At 52.0% G+C, this 12,397-nt stretch overlaps 2 protein-coding genes across 3 annotated transcripts in view; one reads left to right on the top strand and one right to left on the bottom strand.

Annotated features, from left to right (window-relative positions):
* The first annotated feature begins 498 nt into the window (after window positions 1-498).
* On the top strand, window positions 499-2,606 carry Cldn5 (claudin 5). Its single transcript, XM_048452285.3, has one exon. It carries the CDS (start codon window positions 1,336-1,338, stop codon window positions 1,990-1,992), a length of 657 nt encoding a protein of 218 aa, XP_048308242.2. The 5' UTR covers window positions 499-1,335; the 3' UTR covers window positions 1,993-2,606.
* Window positions 2,607-5,063: 2,457 nt separating this feature from the next.
* Window positions 5,064-12,397, bottom strand: part of Cdc45 (cell division cycle 45) — a 35,427-nt gene continuing 28,093 nt past the window's right edge. For both annotated transcript variants that reach the window (XM_048452280.3, XM_048452279.3), the window contains 6 exons: window positions 11,097-11,235; window positions 10,936-11,019; window positions 9,211-9,329; window positions 8,955-9,031; window positions 6,518-6,584; window positions 5,064-5,186 (listed from right to left, as the gene is read on the bottom strand). In XM_048452280.3, the coding sequence (XP_048308237.3) occupies window positions 6,520-6,584; window positions 8,955-9,031; window positions 9,211-9,329; window positions 10,936-11,019; window positions 11,097-11,235 (484 nt within the window). In that variant the 3' untranslated portion in view covers window positions 5,064-5,186; window positions 6,518-6,519. The remainder of the gene's footprint in view (window positions 5,187-6,517; window positions 6,585-8,954; window positions 9,032-9,210; window positions 9,330-10,935; window positions 11,020-11,096; window positions 11,236-12,397) is intronic.

A 12,397-nucleotide genomic window follows, 5' to 3' on the forward strand; every position in this document is an offset into this window, starting at 1 on the left:
CCCAGAAGGGAGAGATTTACCAAAATTCCCACATCTGTGACTGTTCTCAACAATGCCATCGTTTCTCTATAGAGGCCCTGAGTTCTTTTGCGCAGAGGAAAATAACAAAACAAAACCCCAAACACAACAACGACAAAAAGCCCATCCGGAGTCTGGGGCTCGTTGGAAACAAAGAGAATGGGGAGGCGAATGCTGGAAAGCGGCTGGTGCCCTAGTTGGGCTGTTGGCTGTGGGGCCGAGTGCCCCCACCTGAGCCTCAGGGACCCAGAGAGTCCAACCCAGTGTACCTTTCAAGAAATGGCTGGGCCATTGTGCAGAAGAATGCCCGGAAATCCCGCGACTCCCTCCTCCAGCGAGGATGGGGCTCTTCCTCCTGGCCAGGAAACTCCAAGTTGGCTTCCGGAGGGTGGCCTGGGGGCTGGGGTGGCAAAGTACCACAGAGGCTTGAAGGACAACAAGGCATAGCCTCTTTATGCCCCTGTGTGTCTCTGCTATGCTGGGATCACAGTCTATGTGCTGGAGGAGACTGGGGACTGAGTGGTGCTGCCTGACGCACTGGACCTCGGAGGACGGAGGCAGGCAGCATCACAGAAGAGAAAGCACAGGCCCTTGCACTTTGTATCAGACCCGAGGCTCCAGGGAAGGAGTGAGTGTAGACAGTGGTTGGGCAGGATCTTGGAAGAAGTTATATATAATATAATTAAGGGAGTGACCTTAATTACACAGGCTTGCCTAGCATCTCTGCTTGGTGTGCAGGGACAAAGAGTCTAGAAGTTTGTTTCACCTGTGCAGAGGAGCTCCGGGAACCTCCATGACAAGCCTTTGCTAGAAGGGGTCGGAATGATCTGGGGTGTAGCGCGTGGAAATGGTTGGTGTAGGCTAGAGGTCATGCAATTAAAGTGGAGAGACGGGGCACGCAGATCACCTGTGAACCAGCCAAGGAGAGCCCCGATTTGGACAGAAACCGGTAGGGTTTCAAACAGCTGCCCTACTGGAAGTGCTGGGGGTCGAATGGGACTTGTCCTGCGCTCTGTGGTTTCAATTGTAACTGCCAAGGGGTCCGCGATTGGCTGTAGGCCGAAGGTCTGCTCATGGATTGGCTGGTCTGGCTCGGGGGCTGCGCCCTGGGGGCAGAGACCGCCCTCCCCAACCCCCAGACTTCAAATAAGAAATCCCCAACAACAGGCACTGAAGAACAGAGCTGGTGTTGGGGATACTCCCTTCTGGTCCATTTCAGGAGACTCCGAAACAGGCATCACAGAACCAGCTAGTTGAGCGCACAGCCCAAGAGTCAAGCGCACCCAGACGCCCCAGACGATCGTTCAATCTTTAGCCATGGGGTCCGCAGCGTTGGAAATTCTGGGTCTGGTGCTGTGCCTGGTAGGTTGGGTGGGCTTGATCCTGGCGTGTGGGCTGCCCATGTGGCAGGTGACTGCCTTCCTGGACCACAACATCGTGACGGCGCAGACGACTTGGAAGGGGCTGTGGATGTCGTGCGTGGTGCAGAGTACAGGACACATGCAGTGCAAGGTGTATGAGTCTGTGCTGGCGCTGAGTGCCGAGGTACAGGCAGCTCGGGCACTCACCGTGGGCGCTGTACTGCTGGCTCTGGTGGCCCTCTTTGTTACCTTGACCGGCGCGCAATGCACCACCTGCGTAGCCCCGGGCCCAGTGAAGGCACGCGTGGCACTCACGGGCGGAGCGCTTTACGCGCTGTGCGGGCTGTTGGCGCTGGTGCCGCTCTGCTGGTTCGCCAACATTGTGGTCCGCGAGTTCTACGATCCGGCAGTGCCGGTGTCTCAGAAGTACGAGTTGGGCGCGGCGCTGTACATCGGATGGGCGGCCTCCGCTCTGCTCATGTGCGGCGGCGGCCTCGTGTGCTGCGGGGCTTGGGTCTGCTCCGGCCGCCCGGAGTTCAGCTTCCCGGTCAAGTACTCGGCACCGCGGCGGCCCGCAGCCAATGGCGAATACGACAAGAAGAACTACGTCTAAGAGCGGGAGGCACGGCGGGGCCCTTCCCGCAGCCAAGCCCGTGATCGGAGGGACCGACGCGGGAAGCCGCACGTGGATGGCAACCACCACTGGTTTGCGCATCGCAGACTCCGAGACAAGTCAGGCTGGGTTCCGGCCAGGCTTTTCCGCGCCCAGAGAGTCCACTGACCGTCACCATCTAGACTCTCTTCAGAACAGACACTTGTGAGGACTTGACCGACCTCATTTTCTTTGCGCAGTTGGCCGCGGCATGGATGCGGCTCTCGGATTTCATCGGTGAAGCAGACACTAAACTGCAGCTGACAGTTTCTATTGAGCAGTTCTGGATGCTGCCTTAATGTCCAGTAGCTCCTACTGACCTGAAAGGGCAGCTGGAGAACCCCAGGCCCGCAGACTGGGCTGCCAGAGGCATGTGCTATAAAGGGCATTTTCCTTGTTAGTGAAGAGGAGCCCATTGAACCAAAGGACTTGGTCTGAACCTCGTCTCACTCCAGTACTCCCCCAACGGGAGCGCCTGTAGGTACCAGAGCCTTAGAGGGGCTGCCCTCCTCGCAGCTTGGGGGTGAGGCGGGGCGGGCAAGAATTTGCTTAGTAAATGGTTTGAACACTGTCAACCGTGTCCTGTCCTCTGTCCAGCTAGCCACTCCCTGTGCCCAGCACCGCTATTCACCCAATCACCCATCAACCTCCTCAAAGTCTCCCACGGAGATTTCTCCAGTCTTCAACTAGGAGATGCAGTTAGACTTGCAAGAAGCTAAGAATGTGGACAGAAAATCCCAGGGCAAGAGCTGGATTCAGGCTGGGATAGATGGGGGAAAGCTGACTCCAGGAGAGGATCCAGCTGGAACCTCACATCATGGAAATGGACTGGATGGTAGGAAATGCTGACGGTAGGAAGCTAGCTAACCAGCAAGACTGGTCCAAAGCGCATTTCCTCCTAGTGCTTGCTCAGTTCCAAGCACCACGAAGTGGCCACAGGCAACTTTACACAGCCGGCACTTCCCTCGTGTGTGTGTGTGTGTGTGTGTGTGTGTGTGTGTGTGTGTGTGTGTGAGCTAGGGTGAATCAAAGATGTCACTGGTCCTCAGTTGACTGCAGTGCTTAACTGTTAAATGGGAGGAGAGGCACTTGCTCAGAGAATCTGGGCCTGACTCCAGCTCTTTGTTCCAGCCACTCTGGTTAGTGCGGCTCTACACAGGGTCTAGTTATGCTGTTGGCAATGCAACTGTGTTGGCAACCACAGGGGATCTGGGGTGTGACTATCCTGGGAGAAAGAGGGTGAGGGGCCAGAATTTGGAAAAAGATCCCAGAAGGGAAAGGCAAGTAAAGCCACCAGAGAGACAGAGAGAAAGACAGAGGAAGGGAGGGAGGGGGAGAGAAAGGAAGTGTGTGTGTGTGTGTGTGCGTGCGCGCGCGCACTCCTGCACAAGCGAACAAACTTATTGTTTCTCCCTATTCGGGTAGTTTTACCTTTTGCTAAAGGATCAGGAACAGGAGTAGATGGAGGAGGAGGAGGCTGCAATGAAGCCCAGCCGTACTAAGCCCTGAGAGCAGGAAGACTTGGCATCTGCCTCCACCCTGGCCTCCACATTCATTACCAAGTCTTTCAGGCCTGGCTGGGTTCAACACTGAGAGGATGGGGATTAATCCTAAGGATATGAGCCTAGAGAGGCTCAGGAGAAATTCTGGAGCTGGGGACAGAGAAGGCAAGGATGGAACTTACGAGGAGGCTGACTTCCCAGTGGCCTGAGCCCCAGTGAGACAGCGTCTGTGGAAACCTCACTGGACCAATTTGAACTTAGCCTAACAGACACATGTGCAGGAGGGAACAAGCACAGTCCCAAGCTTGGGGACACATGATCCTAGAGCTGGCCCTGTGCCTTAGCTGGCCCACTTGGCTGGTGGTGTACTCTTCCCACAGTGGTGTTTACTCAGCACAGAGTATGGGAACAGAGCTGCTCCACCTGAGTTTTCCGGATGGCCAGGGTGGCCGTATGAAAGTAGTCAGCCGGGGGGGGGGGCACTGCTAGCCACCAGCAGTTGGTTGGGAGAGAGGAGCCCGTCCTCACTCAGCTCCCGTTGTAGTCCCTCATTTCCCCAAAGTAGCCTGGCCATTCGGGGCCCCTCTTCTAGACCACTTTGTGGGCTTCTCACCACTGACTTAAAATTACCATCAGTACTTGGAGTAAGAGGGAGATGGCTTAGGCTACATAGTGAGATCCTGTTTCAAAACCAAAACTGAAAAAAAAAATGAGAAGCCTACCCAAACAACTCCTTCTAGGACTGTGTGCTATGCTGCCTTCCTCAGGAGCTCAGATGCCCACAAATGGGTATCTCCTCCTACCATGTTTGCTTCTGTAGTACCTATGTGCCCAGGCAGTAACTAGCCCCTCTTCCCCTTTCCACCTCTCCAGGGACAATGACAGTTGGCTCTACCATTCTAGCTCCACCTTAGCTGAAATGTTCTGTGAGTGGGTGTGAGCAAGGTTGACAGGAGCCTGGGGCAGTGTTTCCCTTCAGGCACTGCTCGGCAGTCAGCCCTCCCTGATCTGAGGCCTTCCCCTATACTTTCCCATTAGCAAAGCAGTGTGTCCCTGCCTACCGGCAGGGTCAAAGCATATGAGCAGGCCCTGCATGCAGGCAGGGAGGGCCAAGGCATATGAGCAGGCCCTGCATGCTGGCAGGATCAAGGCTTGTGGGCATGCCCTGCACGCTGCAGGGTCAAGGCATGTGAGCAGGCCCTGCTTGCCGGCAGGGTCAAGGCATGTGAACAGGCCCTGTATGGTAAGCAGAAGGCCACGGTGGAGGGATGGCTAAGAGTGATAGGACTACAGTCTGGTAGGCAGTGTCCATTCCTTCCTGGCTTTGCTGGGCAGCAGCCGTCGCAGGTACTGAAGGGCCGGCCCAGCCTTTGTCCACTGACTTAGGAAGCCAGGAGAGCAGGTGGGAGAGACCTGGTCCTAGGGCTGAGTAGAGAAGTCTCTGTACTTCCTGCCGGCACAGAGAATGGCAGCATACAGAAACAAGGTTGCCCTGAATCCCAAGAAGGTTCGGAGTAGGCACAAAGGGAATGGAGCAAACATTTTATTTTATTAAAAACCACATAGTCCCACACATCAAATGTATCTTGCAATCTATTAGAGGCCAGGTGATATAAATAAGGAAAAGGAGGTCACTTCTGGAGAAATCAAATTCTGGAAGGTAAAAAAAAAAAAGATTTCACACAATTCATCCTTCCTCCCCATGCATCAAACAGACTGAACCGAGGCCTTCCCATGTGTGCTGGGCTGCTGCTTTCAAGTCACTCCCCGTGGCAGGGTGAAGGGGAGTGGGCAGGTCTACTGAGGTATGTGCTGTCCTCTTACCCCCTATAGAGTCTCAACTGTCCCCATCAGAGTACCCAGACCCTCCTCAGCTGGTAGACCTTGCCTGGAAAGGTCTTGACTTATCCTGCCAGGGCAGCTTCGTGGCTTGAGTACAAGGGCCTCCCTTGCCTGGTCAGTCTCTACTGCTTTTCCCATCACCTAGCAGCCTCTACCCCTTCCCCTGCCAGTTAGAGGCCTGCCGGATGGCCACATACACAGCAGGGCTGCTGGCACAGTGCAGGAGGGAGGTCTGCCTCCACCCAGTCCTGGCATGCATGGGCTGCTCCCCACAGCCCAGCACACATTTGCTACCTGTGGGCTAAGGGTGCTGTTGGCTCCTTTTTGGAGTCAGACTAATTACTTACACAGCCCAAGGTCACTGCTGACTACCTGAAAGTTTGACCAAGGATTTCCTGGTCCAGTCTAGACACCTTCCTTAATATGGTCTTGAATGCTCAGGCTATTCTGATTGAACGAAGTTCCTGAGACTCACGAGGCCACCGTAGTCCCCTACAGCTCAGGCTTTAACAAGGATAGGGCAGCTCCAGACTGAGCTGTTTCTCGTGTCAGAGCCTTGGAAAGGCTGCCTGGTCAAACAGGCTGAGATGGCCACACAGGCACAGGAATCACATAGTTCCTCAAAAAGAAGGGTTATGTGGAAAAATAGTGAGGGCTTCACAAGGAAGCCGTCTTGGGCCACATGCAGTAGGCCTCTCAGGATAGCTGTCCACAGCTGAAGGCTCAAGCAGAGCCAGCATTTCATGGTCTGTGGCCAGGTAGTTGCCAACAGCTTCCTTTCTTACTAAAGACTGAGTGCAGAAAGGCTCAGAGTGCCACTTTTGTAGGCTCCATCCTGGGGCTTGTGGCTGTAAGAAACTGGGTGACCACTGGGGCTTGCACTGGGGCTTGCACTGATGCGCAGCCCCATGGTGTGGGCATTAGAGAGAAAATTTGAGGTTGTTCTGAGGGGTCAAAAGTACTTAATGAAATTAAGCTTTCTCAGAAGTGCTCCATTGTGGCCCTGCTAGAATTCTTAGGACAGACATTCCTGGGAAAAAACTCCAGACCCTGCTCTGATCTGAAACACAAGTAAAAGTCTCTGTTGAAGGAGACAAAGCAGGAGCCGGCTTGAGGCCCAAGGACCGCCCACCCTGGCTTACCCTCAGGACAGCAGAGACACGAGAGCATCCAGGAACTTGCTCCGGTCCTCGGCTTTCAGCTCAATTACTTAAGTAATGAAAGGAAAACATCTTGTGAGCGGGGAGGAGTGAGAAACAAGGCCTCGTACATGAACTCCTCCTCCTCCCTCAGGCAGACAACTCTCCATCGCATTCCACAGCCAGGCCTGGAAGGCTCTGCAGTATTTGAGTTCATCTCTTTCCCACTATACTCCCACTTCAGACCTGCTGGCTGCTCTGGGGAAAGGCCAGAGCCTTGTCCTGCAAGGACTCCCAGGGTATGCAAGGGTCAACAGTGTCAACCAGCAGAGGGGACACAAGGCATGTGACAGCTTTGATACAGACTCGGACAGGGATTGGCATAAATGCCTGTCCCCACAGCAGTGCAGGCCACATCAGACCTGTTTTGTCCTGTGCCTCAGCTTCAGCGTTGTCTTCTGCAGAGGACATAATATCAACTACTTCTGCTCTGAAGGGCAGACAGATTCAGGCAGGCACGATGAAGCGATGCCAGAGCCTGGTTAGGGCTGGTTTGGGACATTGCAGGATGTTCCATGCTGTTGGCCAACTCCTCAGGAGTGCAAAGCCTTGCCTACCAGGCAAGAACTGACCGCACTCCCTACCTAGGCTCTCCAATCTCCAGGAAAAGCCAGGGATCTTTTAACCCAAACCCTCCCTGTGTATAAAGGTGGGCTGTGGTCAACCTGCCCATATCTCAAGCAGAAAGCAGGAGCTAGTGCTCAAGATGGACCAACCCCACAGTGCCACAGCTACAGCTGCCTGGCATAAAGAAGCCTGCCTGAGACAGTGCAGGCAACCTGAATACAGATCAGTATTAGGGAATCAGAGAGTGCTAACGTAATGTCCTTTCTGAAAGACCTGGATAAAATGCTGAGGTAGCTAGGTGGTGGTGGCACAGGCCTTTAATCCCAGCACATGGGAGGCAGAGACCAAGCTCTGTTAGTGTAAGGACAGCCTGGTCTACATACTGAGTTCTAGGGTAGCCAGAGCTACATTAGAGAGACCCTGTCTCAAAACAAACAAACAAACAAAAACCAAACAACTAACCAACCAGACAACGAAACAACAAAACCCCAGAACAAACTGAGAGGTGGGATTGAGTGGGTTGTGTTCTCTAAATTCCTTTGTTGAAACCCCAACTTCCAGTGTCTCAGAATATGACACCTGGAGACAGGACCTTCAAAGAAGTAAATAAGGTGTCCTTCTAAGAGATCAAGGCACAGACACACAGAGGGGTTTCAGAAAGGACAGCTCTGCAGTCAAGAACAGAGGCTACCAGCCACACTGACACCTTGACTTCAGGTACCAGGCACGGCACTGAGAGGAATTAGGCCATGCAAGCCACCCAGGCTACAGTATTTGCAGCCTAGTAAAGCAGTGGCAGTAGTGGGTTGGTAAGCCAAGTCTGTTTGATTTAAAATGTGCCAACAAGGGGCTAGAGGCGGTTCAGCAGTTAAAAACTCTAGTTGTTCTTGCAGAGGATCCAGGCATGCAGGCAAAACACTCATACACATAAAGTAACATAAATAAATCAAAAAATTATCAACAGCACTTGGCAGGCAGAGTCAGGAAGGTCTTTATGAGTTTGAGGCAGCCTCATCTACACAATGAGACCCCCGTCTCAAAAATAAGATAACAAGCTAAGGACAATGGTGCTGTCTTTAGCTCCAGCACTCAGGAGACAGAGGCAGATACAGGTGGATCTCTGAGTCCAAGGCTAGCCCTGTCTACATAGGGAGCTCCAAGATAGCCAGAGCTATATAGAGAACCTGCCTCACAAAACAAAACAAAAACAAACAACAACAAAAACAAAGAATCAATACCCAAACAAACAAAGCAAAGCCAAGGCAACAAAAGCATTCAAGTGAACCGACAAACAGGACAGAGCACTTTGATGGCCCCATACTTGTAATCTCAGCACTTGGAAGGCTGACGCAGGAAAGTATGAGAACAGGGGCAGCTTAGACGATATAGCAGAAATGAAAAAACAAAACTGTGTCTTGTGCTGCTATGTGGTGAAGCCATTCTCTGACTAAACAACACATGAAGTGTGACAAATGTTAAACTGCCCCACAGGCATAGTGCTACGGCCCCAGGTAGGGCTCTTCACGCTGCTGGTCTTGGGTCACACAGGGTGTGCTGTCTCCTTGTCCACATGAGGGAGACTGACGAGTGGCCTCTAGGGTCATCACAGCCTGCCCTTCCGGGGTGGGAAATGATTTGCAGGGCAGGGCAGTAAGGCTGCATTCAGGCTTGTAGCTCCCAAGCTGAGAGCAGCTCACCGAGGACTGTTTTGGTAGGCCGAGAGGGCTGCTGGCTCGGTACCGTCACTACCAGCTTGCCTAAGTCCAGGGCCAGTGCTGAAGGCAAAGTGTGGCCATGGGGCAGAGATACTCACCTGAGAGGTCAAAGTGGTTATGTAGAGTCCGAGAGCTGGTACTTTCTGCTGCCTTCTCAAATGCCCGACCAAAAAAGCTATAGATGGGACAGACACATTAGGAGACAGACCACAGACAACACCCTTCCCAAACCTGTCCCTATGAGTGCCAACAAAGGGCGAATGGCACTCAGGCTCAGCAGAGCTGGTGGGCCAATGCGCTGACACACCCAGGGCCTTCAGCCTTGCTGTCCCAGGGCAAGGAGAAGCTACTCACTTCTTTCTATCTGAGCTGTCAGTCTCTGGGGGGATGCCCACCACGGTCACCGTGCCCTGCTCTATGCTCAGGGGGGCAGCCATGACCAAGGGCAGCAGCTTGCAGCGGCGATTCTTTGTCTATGGAGACAGGGGCACTCTCAGTCACAGCACAGTCATTCTCAGCACTGCAGCGTGGGCCACATCGCTCAGGACCTAAAAACTGATACCATCAGGCTACCCCCTAATGCCTACAGGGTGCAGTCACCAGGGGATGTGCTACAATTCCAACTTGACATTTGGGCTCTTAGCCTCCCAGTTATCTACGGGCCCAACCCTCTCAGCACCCTCGCTAGGCCTTCAGGGACTCAGCCCTGGCTTTCCTTCCATCACCTCTTCCAGGTCTCCAGGAGCCCCTCCCAACACCCCTGTCTTCTGTTCTTCTTCCTCTCAGGGCTTCCTGTTTGAAACTCATTCATTGAACTCACATCTCGTGGGTCCCTCCTGCACACAGTTAGGGTGGAGGTGGTGAGGTCTCTCTCAGTGACACACCGGCAGCTCTAAGGTGACCATCTAGCTGCTTGGCTTATGTAGGACTAAGATATGACCCAGGATGTGAACTAGGCCAGCTGGGGGCTGTTGAGGCAATGTCTGATAACTGACTAGGCCCTGTGAAGTGGCCGCCTTCTACAGACGAGGAAACAGAGGTGCGGGGGTCAGAGTTCTTTCTCACAACTCATGAGGCCGAGATGTGAACAAAGCCAGCAGGACTGCAAACCTCTTGTTTGGTCTAGTTCATCTTGACATTTTAGTCATTCCTAGCAGGTGAAGGGACTGGTTCTAGGACTTCTACGGATACCCAAATCCAAGACTGTCCTATCTCTCATGAAAACACTGTACCGCTGAAATCTATGTGTGCTCTTGCATACACTGCAATCACCTCGAGGCCACTTACACTACTTGTACAATGCCTCCACATCACTTCACTTGCACCAAGTCAGGGCACAATAAACACAAGTTTTGTTTCTTAAAAATTTCTCAAAAGAATTCTTCCCAGGGCTGGGGATGAGCTATCCCGACAGGGCCTCACATACACTAGGAAGGCTCCATCACTGAGCTATAGCCCCAGACTTCATAAGGTAGCTGTGACCACAGACTGGCGAGACTGAGGAGCTGAGGCCAGGAAGACAGCACTAGGTTACTTCAGCACGTCAGCTCCGCTGTCTTACTGGCTGACTCGGCGTTAAGTCTCCTAACCCTCATCCTGAAGCAGAGGAAGACTGACAGCTGAAGTTACCAGGAGCCATCTTCTCTGCTTCCCTACCTAGAAGTCCTCTACTAGCTGGCTTAGCACCTGTCTAAATACCAACTGAGTTAGAATGCGTTCTAAGAAAGGTATAGTGCCACAACTCTACAGAGACATTACTCAAACCTTTGTTGGGAAGCAAATCTATGTGACTGATTCGATCCTTTCCTGATTTGCCACTGATGAACCTAAGTCCCAGTTGCACAGCTTTCTGGGTGTCCCTCCCTATTCATCTGAATGACATGAATAACGAGCGATCATGGCAAAGCTTGTAGGAAGCTGGAAGGTTCCTGGAACTTAGCTGAGTTAAAATATGGCCCCAAATAAGGAGTTTGCCCAGTTCCCACAACTCCAGGCCATCATCTAACATATTAACACATGTACCTGCCCTCTTATACCCACGCTGCTGCCACCTCATCCCCACCCCATCCAACTCCTCACCGAATGCACAAAGGACTTGAGCAGATGTCTGCTGAGCAGACTCAAGGATGCTGGCTTGGAGAACAGTGTAACATCTGGAGTGCCCTGGAGGGGGACGAGAGACGGTCAGAGGAGGTCTCTAGGAGGTGTGGCGTGGCATTGCATGTGTGTGGGAGCCTAACCTCCATGAGTGAGCAGTAGAGAAAAGGGCCCTGGGAGGTGACAAGGTTGGTACAGAGGCAGCTGGCAATGGTCTGCTGGGTAGCTTGCAGATGCTTCTTGGCGAGCTCCAGACCAAGGTACAGCTTGTCCAGATTACTCCTGAAACAGGACAGATAACGGGCTTACATGATGCTTGTTGAGTACCATTGCTAAAATACCAATGTTATATAAACTTTGATTTCTGGTTCAAGAAGGGGTTTACAGATAAGAATTTATCTTCTCAGCCAGGTGGTGGTGGTGACACACACCTTTAATCCCAGCACTCAGAGGGAGAGGCAGGCAAATCTCTGAGTTCAAGACCAGCCTGGTCTGCAGAATGAGTTCCAGGAAAGCCAGGGCTACACAGAGAAACCCTGTTTTAAAAAAACAAAACAACAAACAAACAAACAAACAAACAACAAAAACTATCTTCTTTCTCTCTTGCCATGAAAGGAAGGAACAAAAGTATGTATAGACAGTGCTGAAGTAAGAGATTCAAGATTCTGGGATCAAAGGACAGAAGACTAATGGGTATGGTGGTGCACATTGTGAACTCGCACTCAGGAAAACTAACTCCGAGGCCAGCCTACAAAGCAATATGGAATCTAAGGTTCCCATAGGGAGGACCCAAGAGTGTACCTGGAGGTTCCAATAGTGCTGGCTCAGGCAAGCAGTGAAGGAAGTGTAAAAATTCCCACACGCACCCAACAGAGGGACTTTTATTCTTCTTTCCTAAAAGAGAATGTTCCCCTCTGAATATTTTAAATGAGCCCTTTGGAAAAGTAAGGCTGCCCTTCAAGCAAAACCTCTATGCCAACAAGCTATGTCCAAACACAGGGCTCAGCCAAGATTCCATAGCTTCCTTCCTAAATACAAAACATATCAGATTATTTGAGAAAAACTTATGGTCTTAAAAAGAAAATGATCCCGAAGGAAACAGATGGTCAGAGAATAAATGAAACTAAAACGACTCCATCATGTTCTGAGAGATCTGGGTGACCATAACCTTCCTATAACAAGAACAGGATGCTATGAAAAAAGGCCAGAAACCAGGAGGTGTTGGCAGAAATGAACACTTTGGGAAGAGATAAAACATTTAGTCAAATGCCAAATAACAAAGATAAGAAAAGTTACCTCAAGATTCATAATGAAATAAACCCATGGAAACTATAAAGCAAAAGCATACAACAGGACATCTTTCTGGGAAGACAGAACACGACGAAGAAGCACTGATGCTGGAGGGTCCAGAAACTAAAGAGGCAACTGTGGAGCTGCAGAGCAG

This window comes from Myodes glareolus, chromosome 2, assembly GCF_982192425.1.
Source record: "Myodes glareolus chromosome 2, mMyoGla1.1, whole genome shotgun sequence".
Lineage (NCBI taxonomy): Eukaryota > Metazoa > Chordata > Mammalia > Rodentia > Cricetidae > Myodes > Myodes glareolus.